This window comes from Amia ocellicauda, chromosome 1, assembly GCF_036373705.1.
Source record: "Amia ocellicauda isolate fAmiCal2 chromosome 1, fAmiCal2.hap1, whole genome shotgun sequence".
Lineage (NCBI taxonomy): Eukaryota > Metazoa > Chordata > Actinopteri > Amiiformes > Amiidae > Amia > Amia ocellicauda.
Genome location: NC_089850.1, coordinates 43,566,196 through 43,580,738, shown reverse-complemented (window position 1 = coordinate 43,580,738; position 14,543 = coordinate 43,566,196). Strand labels below are relative to the sequence as shown.

Below are 14,543 nucleotides of genomic sequence, written 5' to 3'. Positions count from 1 at the left end.
CCCATTTTAATATTTGTTTATTTATTCATACATATACTATAAAACAGTATTAAAGTAGCAGGAGAACAACGATATTTTCCTTGCTAGAAGTTCAACAAATACCGTATCAATAAAATAAAAATGAAAAAACAAACAAACAAAAAACAAAAAACAAACAAACAAGAAAACAAAACACCCAAATGATGATCCTTCACCAAGTTTTGGTTAAAACAGAAAAAAAACAACATTGTAATTCTGATGATACTGCAAAGTAATCAGCTTTTACAACAAACCTACAAAGCAAAGGTTACATGTAGTCACACAACAGGAAACATACAACCAGTGAAAGGAGCAGCTAATAGTAAATTGTAATATAATAATATAATACCCATATATATATATATATATATATATATATATATATATATATATATATATATATATCCCTTATTTTGGCATTTATTACTCATCTCTTACAAGAAACTTTCTGGACTTATTTCAGTGGCACATTTGAAAGCAATACAATATATTTTTAAAGCACTTTACACATAGTACCGCAATAGATATGTGGAAAAAAACAAAAAACCTCTTATGATGTTTTAGATGAACAAAAGAGAAAGAAAATGATACCGAAATGGCTGATAATTTGCTTTCCCAGCAACAAACATATCCTTATTGTCCACATATAACTACCACAGAGCCCTTAAGATTTTGATATGCCTCAAAACACATTTGGTCTAAAATGATAGACTACATACATATTTACAATAAAGTGTTTCACTATATAATTTAGTGTACTACAATAATAGAATAAAAAAAAATAATGTAAGAAAATTCTAGGAAGAGAATTGTATCGGTATACGTTAATAAAAAGGGCATTGATTTGGATGTTCATGTGGTCAGCTTTGTACTGTCAAGAAATCTCTGTAATATTTAAAACCATGGTCAACATATAGTGGTGCCCATTTACTAACAATATGAATACAGCTGCCTAAAACTAAAAATATTCCCTGTAGTTTGGGCACATAAATTGCAGTTTCTGTCTTCAAAGTACAATATTATCTACCATGTCTTGGCTATGGCGATGGTTTCAGATAAATAAACTGAAGCTTAACACTTAGTAGTTCATACAAATATAGAAAAGTGCAGACAGACAGGGGAAGGCTGCAGTGATATCCTTCTTGCAGTGCAAACAATAACTGTTTGACATTTGGGAAACCAATAGCTCAGGAAAATGCACTGACTCACTCACTCAGAATCACTCAACCCCACTTGTTTATTGCGATAGCCTGTAGTTTTTCAACTCCCATCCCTTTATCCCCAAGGTTAACTCAAATTGTGTTTAGGTTGCATGGCAAGAGTTGGCGTTCCTGTGTTAGACAGGAAGGCAGCGATGTAAAAAAACAGCCAGGCGTGTTCTCCCCATGTGTTTCAAAGTGCCACTCATTAAAGCAAGAGCACTATAACATTATTTAATTGGTTTTAATATAGTTTTCACCACAATATGTAACCTGACATTATCTGATCAATGTACAGTAGTCTAGTGATGTACCATATGAAGCAACTGGTTTCCATGCAGGAATGTTGTGGATCATTTTCTACTGCAACACAAACATGCGCTGTTCTGCAATAAAACATACAGAAATAACATGCTTATTAAATGTTGCATCAAACGGATTTTACATTTCATCAGTAACACAGAAAGATGGTACAAAAATGGACTGCAGACATACAGACTTTATGCTCATCTGTGTAACAAACGCACTGTACATTTTATTTATTACTTTTTTGGTTAATGACTGAGTTCCTTTACACAGACTGTATTTTCACACAGGTAATTTAATGCTTCACCTGATATTTGTTTTTGAAATGCGGTACTCAAATGTGTTCAACTTGCTACTGAAAGAGCATAAATATGACCTTTTAAACTTCAGCAGACTTTCATCTCTGACTTCAAACAGAAACACCCACATTCCAATTGATCGCATGGAAGAGAAATATTAGGAACATATTTCTTCTTCTTGATTTTAGTTTCTCTGTTTATACAACCATGAACAACGGTCTATTAGGGCCTTCAGATAAGAAGTTTGATTAACCTGTCTGGTCTTCCTGCTTCTGTAACTTTCTTATACAAGATGTGATGGCAAACACCTGTTTGATTGCAGAGGAGCAGGTTTCATTAGGATGTTTTTTTTTGACATTTCACTTTTTTGTACATTGCATACATTGAATCATTTAATGTAAGGAGGTGGAAGTAATAAAGGCATTTTGCCTTAACCAGAAAAAACAACAACAATTTTGTATCCTTTCTTTCAGCCTCCGTGTACTAATATAAATATTATTCAAATCTCTTTGCTCCTTTCCCATTCAGATATCTCTCTCTATACTGTAAGTAATATAAACCAAAATACCTCAGAAATGTCATGTGGAGGGGCCCAGTGGTATTCCCTTGTCAGCACATACATTTGATGAAAGAATAATGACATTGCAACTGAGAAGTATACTAGTGGTATCAAGTAACCAATATTTATGCTAACTTTAATAGCTACAGTGCATGACTTTTATATATGAAGGACTTTTCTTAGTTTTATAAATATAATGTATCCCCATCACCCCACCATAAAATATTCTAGCAATTCACATTCCATAAGAAACCCGCAATCCAAATACATTACTACGTCTGATTGTTTATCAGAAAATGGAGGATATATTTAGACTTTTTTTCACAGCCTAACATTCATAAAGTGCTCATGACATAGTACTTAACTCTTGAACATTACATCATCTGAAAGCTGCGCTGGCAGATTCATACCATAGCTTCTAAGGGCTAACTAGGCCGCTGTTCCCGCTTTTCCATTAAATTAAAAATAACAATATTCATTACGAATATTCAGTCTAGAATAATTACTAAAAGAGCTTCTATTAAGTTAAAACAATAAAATATTTAAATATTCTGAATAAATATAAACGCTGAAAACAATTTGGCCATTTAAAAAAATATCCCCCCAAAAAAAAAAAAAAATCCAGGTTGTGAAAGTGACCCCACAGTAGACTACTACTCCCAAATGACACGTCATCCTTCGTTGTTACGTGTGTAACAGCAGGCCATACAGGCAGGATCAGTCCTCCAAGAGCTTAAGTATTATGTCAAAGGATTTCATCACAGTAACAAATAATTCCAAAAGACATCAGTAAGAGCGTAAAAAGTGAGCAGGCGGGTGCAGCCGTCTGTGTGCAGTGCAGCTCTGCACCCTAGTTGGTCTGGGGGAACTTCACACCACTGTGGCTGGTCTGCGGCCCATCTCTGCTTCCAGCTTCACCATCTGCTGCATCTCCTTTGCCTGCAACCAATGAGCCAGACATGTACACAGCCATTTTAAAACCCCTGTCCTTCAGTCGGGGAGAGAAGGGAAAGCTGTCTTCAGCAAAGCATTTACAGGTTAGTGGCAGGTGTAATTCGATTATATTATGGGAACTGAGTTTTCCCTCTTGAACAGTTAGTTCTGCACCAATTGATAGTTTCTTTCTCTGTGCATGCTCCTTTATAATGCAAGCCCTGCCAATCTGAATGCCTGTCCCAGACTAACAAAGATACAGGGGAGGATGTTTGTGAAAATTGTTTAAAGAAAAAGGTGTGATTTGTAAGTGTGATTTTGACAAAACAACTCTTTATCTAGGTTCTGGTCTGAAACCTAAAGAGTGGATCTAAAGAGTTGGCACTTTTGGAGAACAGTAGAGATTTGACTATAATGTACTCCTTAGAAGTCTAACAGGCTGTGTGCATTAATGCAAAATTAAACACGTCAAGGCGCTGTGCTGAATATCACCCATCTAACCATTTGCTGTTTTATATGAAGTGAGAACTACATCAACCTGCAACAGACATTTGACATTCTGAGTATTTTAAAACCAAATATAAGGTTTCTTTACAAAAATTAATTACATTATTTTAATCCCCCATCCACCCAGTTTTTTTTTTGTATTTCCACCCAACACACTACAAAAGGTCAACAGGCATCAAGTGAACTCACCCTCTTAAGAAGGTGACTAATATTCTACCCCTGTTCCAGGCTCTTAGTTAATGAGCCACTCAGAAGCCCCAGTTGTTCAACTAATATTTCTGCAAAATGTGTAGTCATACTCAGAAGAAAGAAAAGTTTTACAAATCAGTGGGAATGCAACATTAAAGGAACATGAGAGAAGTTCAGAGCATGAGTTTATGATTTGGAATGACATGCCTACCTTGACATTGAGACACTGCATGATGTGATTTCAAAAGCTGTACAAAAACAAATTAAAGCAACTGATATTAAAAAAAAAACATGTTCAAAAATGTGTAACAATGAGCAATGAGAGGCAAAAATAATCTGAACAAGAGAATATGAATATCCTTTAAAGGCAAACAAAGAGACATGCAAACCAACAAAAACATGATTAGGTCAATTGCAAACTACATACCATATAGACACGTCAAATACCTCTAACTTGATTCTTAGTGCAAAGCAAGGTTGGTCCTTAAAACTACTTCAGATGAAGCACACAAAAGGGCAACTCATATTTTGTAGTTCTTTTCCTGGGAAGTTAAAATGAATGAACATCACTACCTGCTCATTGAGTTTCTCCAAGTTATCTTGTTGCTCGCGTTGAGCTTTCTCTAGTTGGTCCATCTCCTTAGACTGCTTCATTGCAAGCTGCCAGAAATATAATTCATTAATGAAGGTCACCACTTACATCATGTTGTTGAAGTCATCCTTTTCGACCAATGACACTGACAAAACACAGGTCTGTGCTTTAACCGTGAATGCTCAATCATAAGATCTATAGATTCATGAAAGACATTAACTACTTGTATGCCACTGAAAGAAATCTATTCCAGCAGAGACAACTCAGAGAGAATACAAGATACTGTACATGTTTTGGGATAATTCTATGATTCTAAGGGTCACAGATAATGTGCATCCTTATAAGCCTGATTAAAATAAAATGCCCACTGTCTACGATCATTTATAAGGTATATAATGTTACCGCACTCTTTACTGTACATTTTACTGCATGGTAAACTTCCTAACCAATATTTCACATCATTGCCAATTAGGTATTAAAAACAAGCATCCCCAGAAACGCAGAGTCTAACTGAAACTGGTATGTTTGTATCTTGAATCATACTGTGGTGGTTAAGAGCCTATATTACTGGTAGCTTGTCTTATTCTGTTGATTTACATAACATAATCTTGCATTACATAATTTATTTATTCATGCTATACCAATTCATTCTTTGTAAAGTGTGTAGTACAAAATGTTTTAAAGAAAATAAAACACTAAACTGAATACATACCCTTTTCCTTTCTTCGAGGAATTTTTTTGTGTTACTGCTGTTTAATTCTCTGACTCTCCTAGAGGTGAGAGAGAAAAAAGGTTACTTGAATTGTGTTTTTATCTTCATTATCCACATAAATTCTGTTGAAAACGAATGAATATGTATACCACAAAGTTAATCAATAATTAAATAAATAAGAGGAAAAGAAAATGAATGGCTAAACCGAGACTTGTTCATTTAAGAATATTTTGTAATATATAATACAGAGAAAATTAAATTAAGAGCTGAAGCAGCAATCACCATACAAATAACTTTCACACATATATATATATATATATATATATATCAAAAGACCAGCATGCTTTCTGTGTGAACAATACTTTGTAAACCACACAATTATACCATGTCAAAGCAGTGAACTATTTAATGTACTGCTTTAGTCAAAATCTGCTAATTTCAACTTACCTCTCCCTCTCAGCCTTGTTTTTAATGGATTTATCTTGGCTAATGGCTTTGCTGTTTTCCATGGATGTCTTTGCTTGGTTGGCACGCATCTCCTTGCTCTGTCTTTAAAACACAATTGAGGCATAAGAGTCATTCACATTAAACTAAAGTAGGAACAGTACTTCAACCAATGTAAGTTTCTGTAGCATCACAACTTTCAGAGAGAGTGACACATGCACTGTGGTGCCAGTGAATCCATTTGCTGTGAATATGGGAAGGAATTCTGCAAACAACGTTGCTTCATGGCACATAAACCCGGTACGCAGTGCTAGTTCATTTTCAATGGAAAACACCACAGGGTCTTTACATTTAAATAAACACATGAACACTTAGATGCCATGCACATGATGTCTTTGTGACTTAAAGGTATGTGAATGAAAACTCATATAATAAAACAATACAATAAACTCTTTAGCAGTTCTTCCTATTTATGTTTCTCTACTTACCTTAAATACACACCACCTCTTTTACAGATAATGTGAGTACTGTTGAGGTGTCCGAGGCAAACAAATGCACTGTTTCTATTCACACTTGGTGATGCTGAAGTCCACTTTGATGGCTAAGGAGACTACAGGAACAGGTCTGATTTGGGACATTGGAAGGGTGCCGTTTTGCAGATGTTTTGGAGCGTACAATTATTATATATTGGCTGGGTGCATTTGTAACATGTTTATTTATTGCAGATTTACCCTTTAAGGTGCCTGTCTGTGAAATGCTGTGGGATGAGTAGGAAAAGACAGACGAACATTACAGGCAGCCAGTGTAAATATGCTGTGAGAGATTAAGGGAATCATGGGAAATAGACAGTGAACCACTACTAAACTTGCGTTTAGCCTGAGTTAGAATGCCAACAATCCTTTAAAATGTAATCTCTTTAAGCAATATTTTCTGTAAATTTTCTTTAAAAATACAATGTGGTGCTAATAGGGCTGATGTACTGAGGCTCTGGGTAATAACATGATTCACAATAAAGCACGGAGTTAGACACACGTGGGCATCATCATAAAAGAATATACGAACAAAAGACCTTACAATAATTAAACTGGACTTGGTGCTTTTTATGAGAGCAATGCTAAACCAAATTTCATACAATAGCGTGCAGAATTATCTCCGCTATATTTACATTCAAAAGGCTTTATGCATTCTGTATTCTGTTTTCAAGTGTTATTAATTAATAATTCTCTGTAAAATACATAAAGGACCTTTTAATGAAAATCTCTGCAGAATTAATACTTTTAGTAAATTCAGTGAGGACAGCATTTGATCATCAGTGATATTATTAATTCTGCATATGTGCTCATGTTTGTAAACCTCAAATGATACTTTACAAGGTCTATACTTGAATGTTAAACATAGATTTTCTATTTCAAACTAATAGGTTTTTAAGAGCTACTCTCAAGATTTATTAAGTAAATACATGTCTCCTTACATTTCGCTAACAGGCAAAACAATAGCAAATTCCATCTAAATATACACAAGGCCTAGGGATTCTTGAATTAATTCTTCTCATTCTTGGTGTGAGATACTTTATATGAATGATCCTACCCAACACAAGCAGAATTCTGTGGAGGAACTACTAATTCTATATTGTCACGTTATGTGCTTAAAATATCAGACTTGGAATGATGTTTCTTATTAGAAATAAATCATTACTTTTGAGATTGTTTTCTAAAGATACATTTATATTAAATATACCATATTTGTTTCTTATGTACAATGAAGAAAATGTATCATTCAAAAACAAAACAAAACAACAGCAGTACAAGTGCTAAGTGCAATATATTTTAAGAATACAGTCCAAACACAGGAAAAATTACATTTTTCAAAATTCATGAAAGAGAGTGGGCTGGTTTGAGGAGGGGGATACTTGACTGTAAAATTAGTTGATTTACATAAAGATAAAAAGTGTGTATCAACTCTACTGCAAATCCTTCCCAGTTCAACATAGATTTGTTTTTAGAGTCTGTCCAATATGAAGTGTTATCTAAGTCACAATGGGTATTTAATAGGCATCAAAGAAATACATGAATCTGCAGACTGCTGAGTTTTAACACAGATGTTACTTCAACAGAGTCTATACCCTTTATTCTGATTTCGTGCTCTATAGCAACATGAAGTGCTCGTGAAGAGACCTCTGTCTGGGACACAGCCAGCCCTGTGTGTTGTATGAAATTGTGTTTGTGGAGTATTGTAAGAGAAGGGATGGAGAGGCAATGTGAAAAGTGATTGAACCTTGAGTGTACATTTGCACTCACCTGTCATGAATGAGCTTGAGTTGCTGGACTTGTTGTTCCTGCACAGAAACAAGGAGTTTCTTAAGATGTTCACACTGCTGCAGCACGTGCTGGTCTCTCAGCTCCTGCTCCTCGGCCCCATGTGAATTAATCATCTCTGACCACTCCTTGGTGTGCTGTGCGACAATCTCCTTCACCTGCCAGGGAGGGACAGCCTGATGTTACAGGATAGCTCTTCACCAATCAGGAGAGGGCTGCCCTTACAACCACACACACACAAGTTTCAGTAACATATATTTACCTTTACTTTGTGGTCGGATGTAAGTGTCTGAACTTTAATCTCTGTTTCCTTCTTCAATTCAAGGCAGTTGTTTTCTCTAAAATGAATTCAAATGTATAACGAATATTTTGAGTAAAAAAGACAAATATGCAGTGTAATTCCAAAGAGTCCCAGCATGCACTTGGTCTACTTTTGCACAATGGCAAACATTACACATTAGAGAAGTATGATCATTTGCCTGAGATATGCATTTTAATGTTTGATTTGAGCAACTCTGTTTACACTATAATGACATGTAATTGACTCATTCTGGTAGATGTGTTTATGTCAATATTGCAGTGCATATTTTGTGCTTAGAAATAAGTCTGATATGTGTTTATTGCAACAGTAATACCTGGCTACCACAGTGAAAGAAAACCTCACAAGAATCTGTAGTTGATTTGCATGCAGTTATTCAGAGTTTAAACATAATTTACCAAATAAATTGTCATATTGTACCAAACATGTTGAATTTTGTATTCATATCACTGTTCACTATATAAAAAAAAAACATTTGCATACTGTTTTTACATAAAAATATAGCAATATGATTTTTTACTTTACAAAAATAAAATAAAATAATTATATAAACACACACACCCCTTTTTCTTAATTGCTTTATCCAAGTGCTTTTCATGAGTCAGTTTTTCTTTGTCATGCTGGGCTACTATCTTGTCCACTTGGGTGCAATGCGACTTCTGCATGGCACTGTGGTCCTGAAAGATAGATGATGAGTTAATTCACCTTTATTTTCCACTGGAGACGAAGTGAAGGACATGTAATTAAGTCATTCTAAGAATCAGTTTAAATGGCACTGTGTCCATCCAAGTTGCTTACAAATACATGTGTCAACAGAACTACAGATATTTAAACTGACAGCAAAGCAGCAATTTTACTGTGCAGTTTACTGCCAAGTCTCAGTAAAAGGCTTTGGAAAAAGATGTCTGCTAAATAATGTTGTATTATAATTAAAATAATGTTGTTGTTGAAGTTGCTGTTGTTGTTTGCAAAAAGTGAATGTGCGTACGTCCCCCAAACAACAGATGGCATAGAACAATAAGGGAAAATCACATGCAAATAGGCTTGCAAAAAAAAAAAAAAAAACATAAAACGAACACACAAACCGTTAGGAGAGGTAGATGACTGCTATCAACAAGTACAATTCACAGACACTGTCTAGCTTCTACTAACCCCATATTGAAACAAAAGGACCATTTTACAATTAAAATGAATGTACCAAAGGATCTGCACAATGAAGGGGATCAAAGAAAAAGACACAATACTCTAGTATCAGACAGATGTCACTTTCTCCAGGAAATGTGTTGGCTTCATAAGCTTTCTAAGCGGAGCTACACAAAATTAAAGCAATGACACATCCATCTAGAACTCAAAATGATGAGGTTGATGGATTGCCCTAATTAATACAGAGGCTAGAGCACTGAACAAACATGACGATTCAAAAGGGGGAAATTATTTGGAAAGTACTGCAAGTGAACAGCCACCTTTGAAGATGCCTAATACACTTGAGAATAATATGTTATGGTCCTTATAAAATAACAAAAGGAAATAATGTCTTCTTGTACTGTGTTCTAGTATTTTATGTTATTCAGTCCTGTTTTATCTCCTGTAAGGTTTGCCTATATTGAATTAATAGTAGCTCCTGTTTGAACTTGATGAATGTATCTGGAATCTTTATTAGTACACACTAGGATGTATAAAAACAACAACAGGCAATGGGTTTGCTTGGAAAGGTTCTGTACATGCAGAAGGCACATCATGTGTGTAAATACACCTATACAAGACACTGCAACTTAAACAAAATCAAACAGAAAGTCAAATAAGAACAATAACCACAAAATACAGCACATAACCGAAGAGCTTATACGTGGCAACAGAAGGGAGAACTTGTAAACTATTACAATCCGTGTGATTAAGGAAGCCAGACTATAATAATGATAACACTATTTGAATCCCAGTTGACTGTCCAGTTTGTTCTGACCCAGCTATTCTGAGACTGCGCCCACAAAGAAACACTAATTATCTTCTCTGTGGTGCTAACCTCTTAGCTTGACTACTTCACAGAAATGCAAATGTGGTCAGTTATTAAACCGATTCAATCTTCATCTAATATTGAGCTGTGTCCTTTCAAACTGAAAAACACTCAGAGTACAAAAATAATCCTTGCTGTTAGCATAAGATGAGAATGATGCAACCTGAATGTTAATACTGGTACCTACATAGTGTTGGATCAGCTGATCATTTGTGTGTGTGTGTGTGTGCCTGTGTATTAGGTGGATGATTGTAAGCAGGTACAGTACAGCAAAAAGATACGTTGAAAGCAAGCATGAAGATAACAAATATAAAGTTTGCCTTACCTTTGCATGTTTTTTCTTTAAGGCATTTAGCTCTTTCTGTTGTTTCTTAATCAGCTTAAGGTATGTCTGTAACAAAAAAAAAGAATTAAGTTATTCAAGAAAAGACTACCTTCAAGAGTTTATGAATAATTTATTTTCCCCCTTAGTGAATTAAATGTACAGCAAATAAAGTCTCTGCTGTATTAAATCTGATTTAAAATAATTGAACAAAATATGCTGCAGTATAAATATTTATGCTTAGTATTATTTCAGCCTAAAAAAACGTGTATTTTGTTTGTTAAATAAGATATAGAGATATTGATTCTGCTAATAAATACTGGAACAGCTGTTAAAAACCTTTCTAAGAAGAAAAAAACAACTGATAACTGATAATGTTCATCCTTTAACTGCTAATTGGAATAGAGTTTCTTCCATAGAGTGAAAAAGACAAATTGAAAAAACTCCTGTAAGGATATATACGTGCAGCCACAGAACAGAAGGTGTAATGTATTGATTTCATTTCTGCCTGTTACCCTTTGAAACCCACAAACCAGATCGTGTAATGAAAGGACCAGGCTCTTATGGATTTATCACCTAGCAAATGGTTAAAAAATAATTCTTACACCCAGACCATTTTAATCTTTAAGACTGTGATTGTGCACCATTATTGCTTTGTGACTCCAAATGAAGATTACAGCAGCTGTTACATTTTCACAGAAGACAGAAGACTGACAGAATACAAAGATATAATGTGAAAGGGAAGAGCACAGATGAGAATAAAATGCTGCCATGCATGACAGAAACTGTAGAAGATGGAGGAAACTTTATCTCATGTGAAATGCATATATTTAATGTCACAGGTCTTATGATAAACATAATGCTCCACACACACAGGGATTGGTGTAGTTCAGATGTGCAGAAGAGCACAGAGTTTGTCAGCTTTATCAATGAATGCAAAACCAAGTAAATTACCTTCATCTGTTTCAAGTCATCAATATTAACCTGAGGCACAATTGCGGCTGTGTCTGGAATTAAAGAAAATATATTATTACCCTTTATGTTCCTTATGGTGCTGGAATATGAACCTACTCCATAAATACTTACAGGAGAACCATCAAAGCTCTTTGCACTTCAGACTTTTATAATGAGTTTCAGAAAACTGGGTGAAGATTCTGATTTTGGAGCACACAACTGTGTAATTACCCACATCTAGTGTGGGTTCACGGTGTAACACAACACTCAGTGGATTTATGCTGACCACACAAAACTGATTTAGGACATATTAATACAATTGTACAGTGGTACAGAAACAATACTCTGTTTAGGACAATGCAGGACTTCTATTTTAAGCAACTGGTTCCTGGTTTGCAGTCATAAAGAAATACCAGCATACTCATGATAAACAGAAAAGTCTCCTGCAAACTGTTGGGTTGCATTGTTTCATGGGTGGAAATAGAATTCTTAATCTGTCATTCCAGGTCAAAAACGAATAACATACTGATGTTTCTAACTCATTGTGAAGTGTATTTGTTTCACAAACCCTTCTTTGCTTCGTTGACATTGGCCTGGCCGGAGGTGGAGTTTTGTCTCAACTCAGAACTGCTTTGTGGCGTCACACTTGCTTTGACTTGGTTAACCTTCCCTTTTTTGTCGTTCTTTGAGCTGTCATTTGGCACATCTGCAATGTCGCTCTACAATTGTGCAAAAACAACAAATCAGTACCTTCCTATTATTTATGTTATTGTACAAAAAGGCACAGTTTCAATAGTGATGACCATATTTAACAGAATATACATTAGTTCGAGACAAGAAGCAAGCACCTGAAATGTACTGTGCTTGATATCTTCAAAATGTTTATTTTAATCAAACATATTTGACAGTTGTGTAAAATAAACAGAGTATCTCTGTAACTGCATGGCCAGGAAAATATCTGTTGTTACTTGAGGCATGACTAATAATCTGGCTCCATAACCCCTCACACTAATCTGCTTAATTATTTTTTGTTTGTTAGAAACGGTGGGATTAAGATGTGGTAGATGCATTAATTGGTGCTTTTTTGAGACATAGTAAATTCAGCTATCTTGAGAATGTAAAAATAATAAAGATGACAAAATGATAGGGGAGCATTTGGCCCATCTTTCTTGTTTAGTTTCTGTGAGTCAATCCACCACAGAAACGTATATGTAAATAATACAATAAATATGAAGAACTTACTGTTTCAATACCCATAGCTCTCATTTGGTCAGCTCTCTTTTCTGTGATGGATAAGAACTTCTTTGGATCAGAAAGTGCATCTACAATAGCTGAAACGAAAGCATGTTAACAACATGTTATGCATGTCCTCTACATGTATTAATCTGGAAACTGACGTGGCAGCAACAGTTCCCTTTTGAAAATGATCTGTACAAATTTATTAAATGAACTGTATGAGAAGATTAATGTATTCTGTTGTGTAGGGAGAAGACTTATAAACACCCCTTTGTGTTCAAAAAACAACAAATGCAATAAGGGCATATCTCAGAGAAGCAGGAAATGATGTATTTATGACAATTGGAGTAGGATCCATGAGTGACTAAATCCCCTTGGGTTCCCATCATATGAAAAGCGCTGTTCCACTCTCATGAAACAGGGAAATGGATTTTATCTGTAGGTTGTCGGTAATGATGCTTTGAAATGCTGGCATTTAATGGTGCGTGAAGTCTTTTTATGATGTTTTCAGAGTCCTCAGAATTGGATTTCTGCGTAGTGACAAATGACGCTTTCTTTGATGTGTAACTCGACTTTTCAATGAAGCTCATTGTCCACTACTTTGAAAAAGCAGTATACGGTACATTAGAGAATTGACCTCCATGTTAAAAGTGCTCTTACACCACCATTCAAAAGTCTGTCAACTAACTGTGTACAGAGTGACTCAGTCATCTTGAACAAAGCAATGAACTTTATGAGAAAAGCATTTTTGTAATCTTAGTAACTCATAAGGACCATGTGTATATTTGCAGCTTGAGCCTTTATTGTGAATAAACGTTGTTGTTCCATTGATATTTTCTTGTATAGAAACATGTCACTGTAATCAAAACTCAAGTGTTCTAGGATAAAGATAGCAATGATATTATGAATTATTATGTGAATATTTATATTCCTATTAATGGCTTTTTCCTTACAAAGTAAATAAAAATACACTGATACACAATATGTTTAATATATGTCATTAAAAGGCCTGTCCATACCATATACAAATTAAATAATACAAATAAATATTTAAGCAAGTGTTGAGAAAAATAGCATTTACCTTTACAAAATAGTATAATTTTAGAATCATTTAAAAATTAAAATACAAAACAACACAAAACATCACATTTATGCAGGGACATATGCATTGTAAATGTATTTTTTAATTGAATCACAAAGTCTGTTCTTGGATTGTTGCTGATCAGGCACTGGTTTCCTTTATTTTCAAATATCACTATCATGCAGATGAATCACACAACTGAAGCACAGAAGTGTCCACAGGACCAAGAAAAATACATTTCATAGTCAAAGTGTCCGTGGGTTGTCACTGAAGTGGAATTTTATCTGTCCCCTATCAAGTAAACTGACTCCAAAAATACAGATTAATTTCAGGTCTAGTAACTCATATGTACTTAATATTGCAAAGCATGGAGTCATGATGTTATAAACAAGTGATGATACTTATTATATTAAATATATACATTTGTAATCATTTGTTTACTTGCATACTATTGAGTGCACAGTAGTATCAGGTCCCAATGACGAGAAGAATAAAAATGAACAAAATTAACAAATAATTAACAAAATTCTACCTAAAGCTGTGGTTA

The 14,543-nt window shown here is 34.7% G+C and overlaps 1 protein-coding gene across 1 annotated transcript in view; it reads right to left on the bottom strand.

The window, feature by feature from the left end:
• The window catches only part of plcb4a (phospholipase C, beta 4a), a 46,866-nt gene continuing 32,323 nt past the window's right edge, over window positions 1-14,543 (bottom strand). Inside the window, exons 28-39 of the mRNA XM_066705873.1 lie at window positions 12,922-13,010; window positions 12,248-12,398; window positions 11,680-11,732; window positions 10,729-10,794; window positions 8,954-9,069; window positions 8,336-8,411; window positions 8,056-8,231; window positions 5,762-5,863; window positions 5,315-5,372; window positions 4,584-4,670; window positions 4,222-4,258; window positions 1-3,320 (exon numbers count right to left, since the gene is read on the bottom strand). Coding sequence (XP_066561970.1) covers window positions 3,232-3,320; window positions 4,222-4,258; window positions 4,584-4,670; window positions 5,315-5,372; window positions 5,762-5,863; window positions 8,056-8,231; window positions 8,336-8,411; window positions 8,954-9,069; window positions 10,729-10,794; window positions 11,680-11,732; window positions 12,248-12,398; window positions 12,922-13,010 — 1,100 coding nt within the window. The 3' untranslated portion in view covers window positions 1-3,231. The remainder of the gene's footprint in view (window positions 3,321-4,221; window positions 4,259-4,583; window positions 4,671-5,314; window positions 5,373-5,761; window positions 5,864-8,055; window positions 8,232-8,335; window positions 8,412-8,953; window positions 9,070-10,728; window positions 10,795-11,679; window positions 11,733-12,247; window positions 12,399-12,921; window positions 13,011-14,543) is intronic.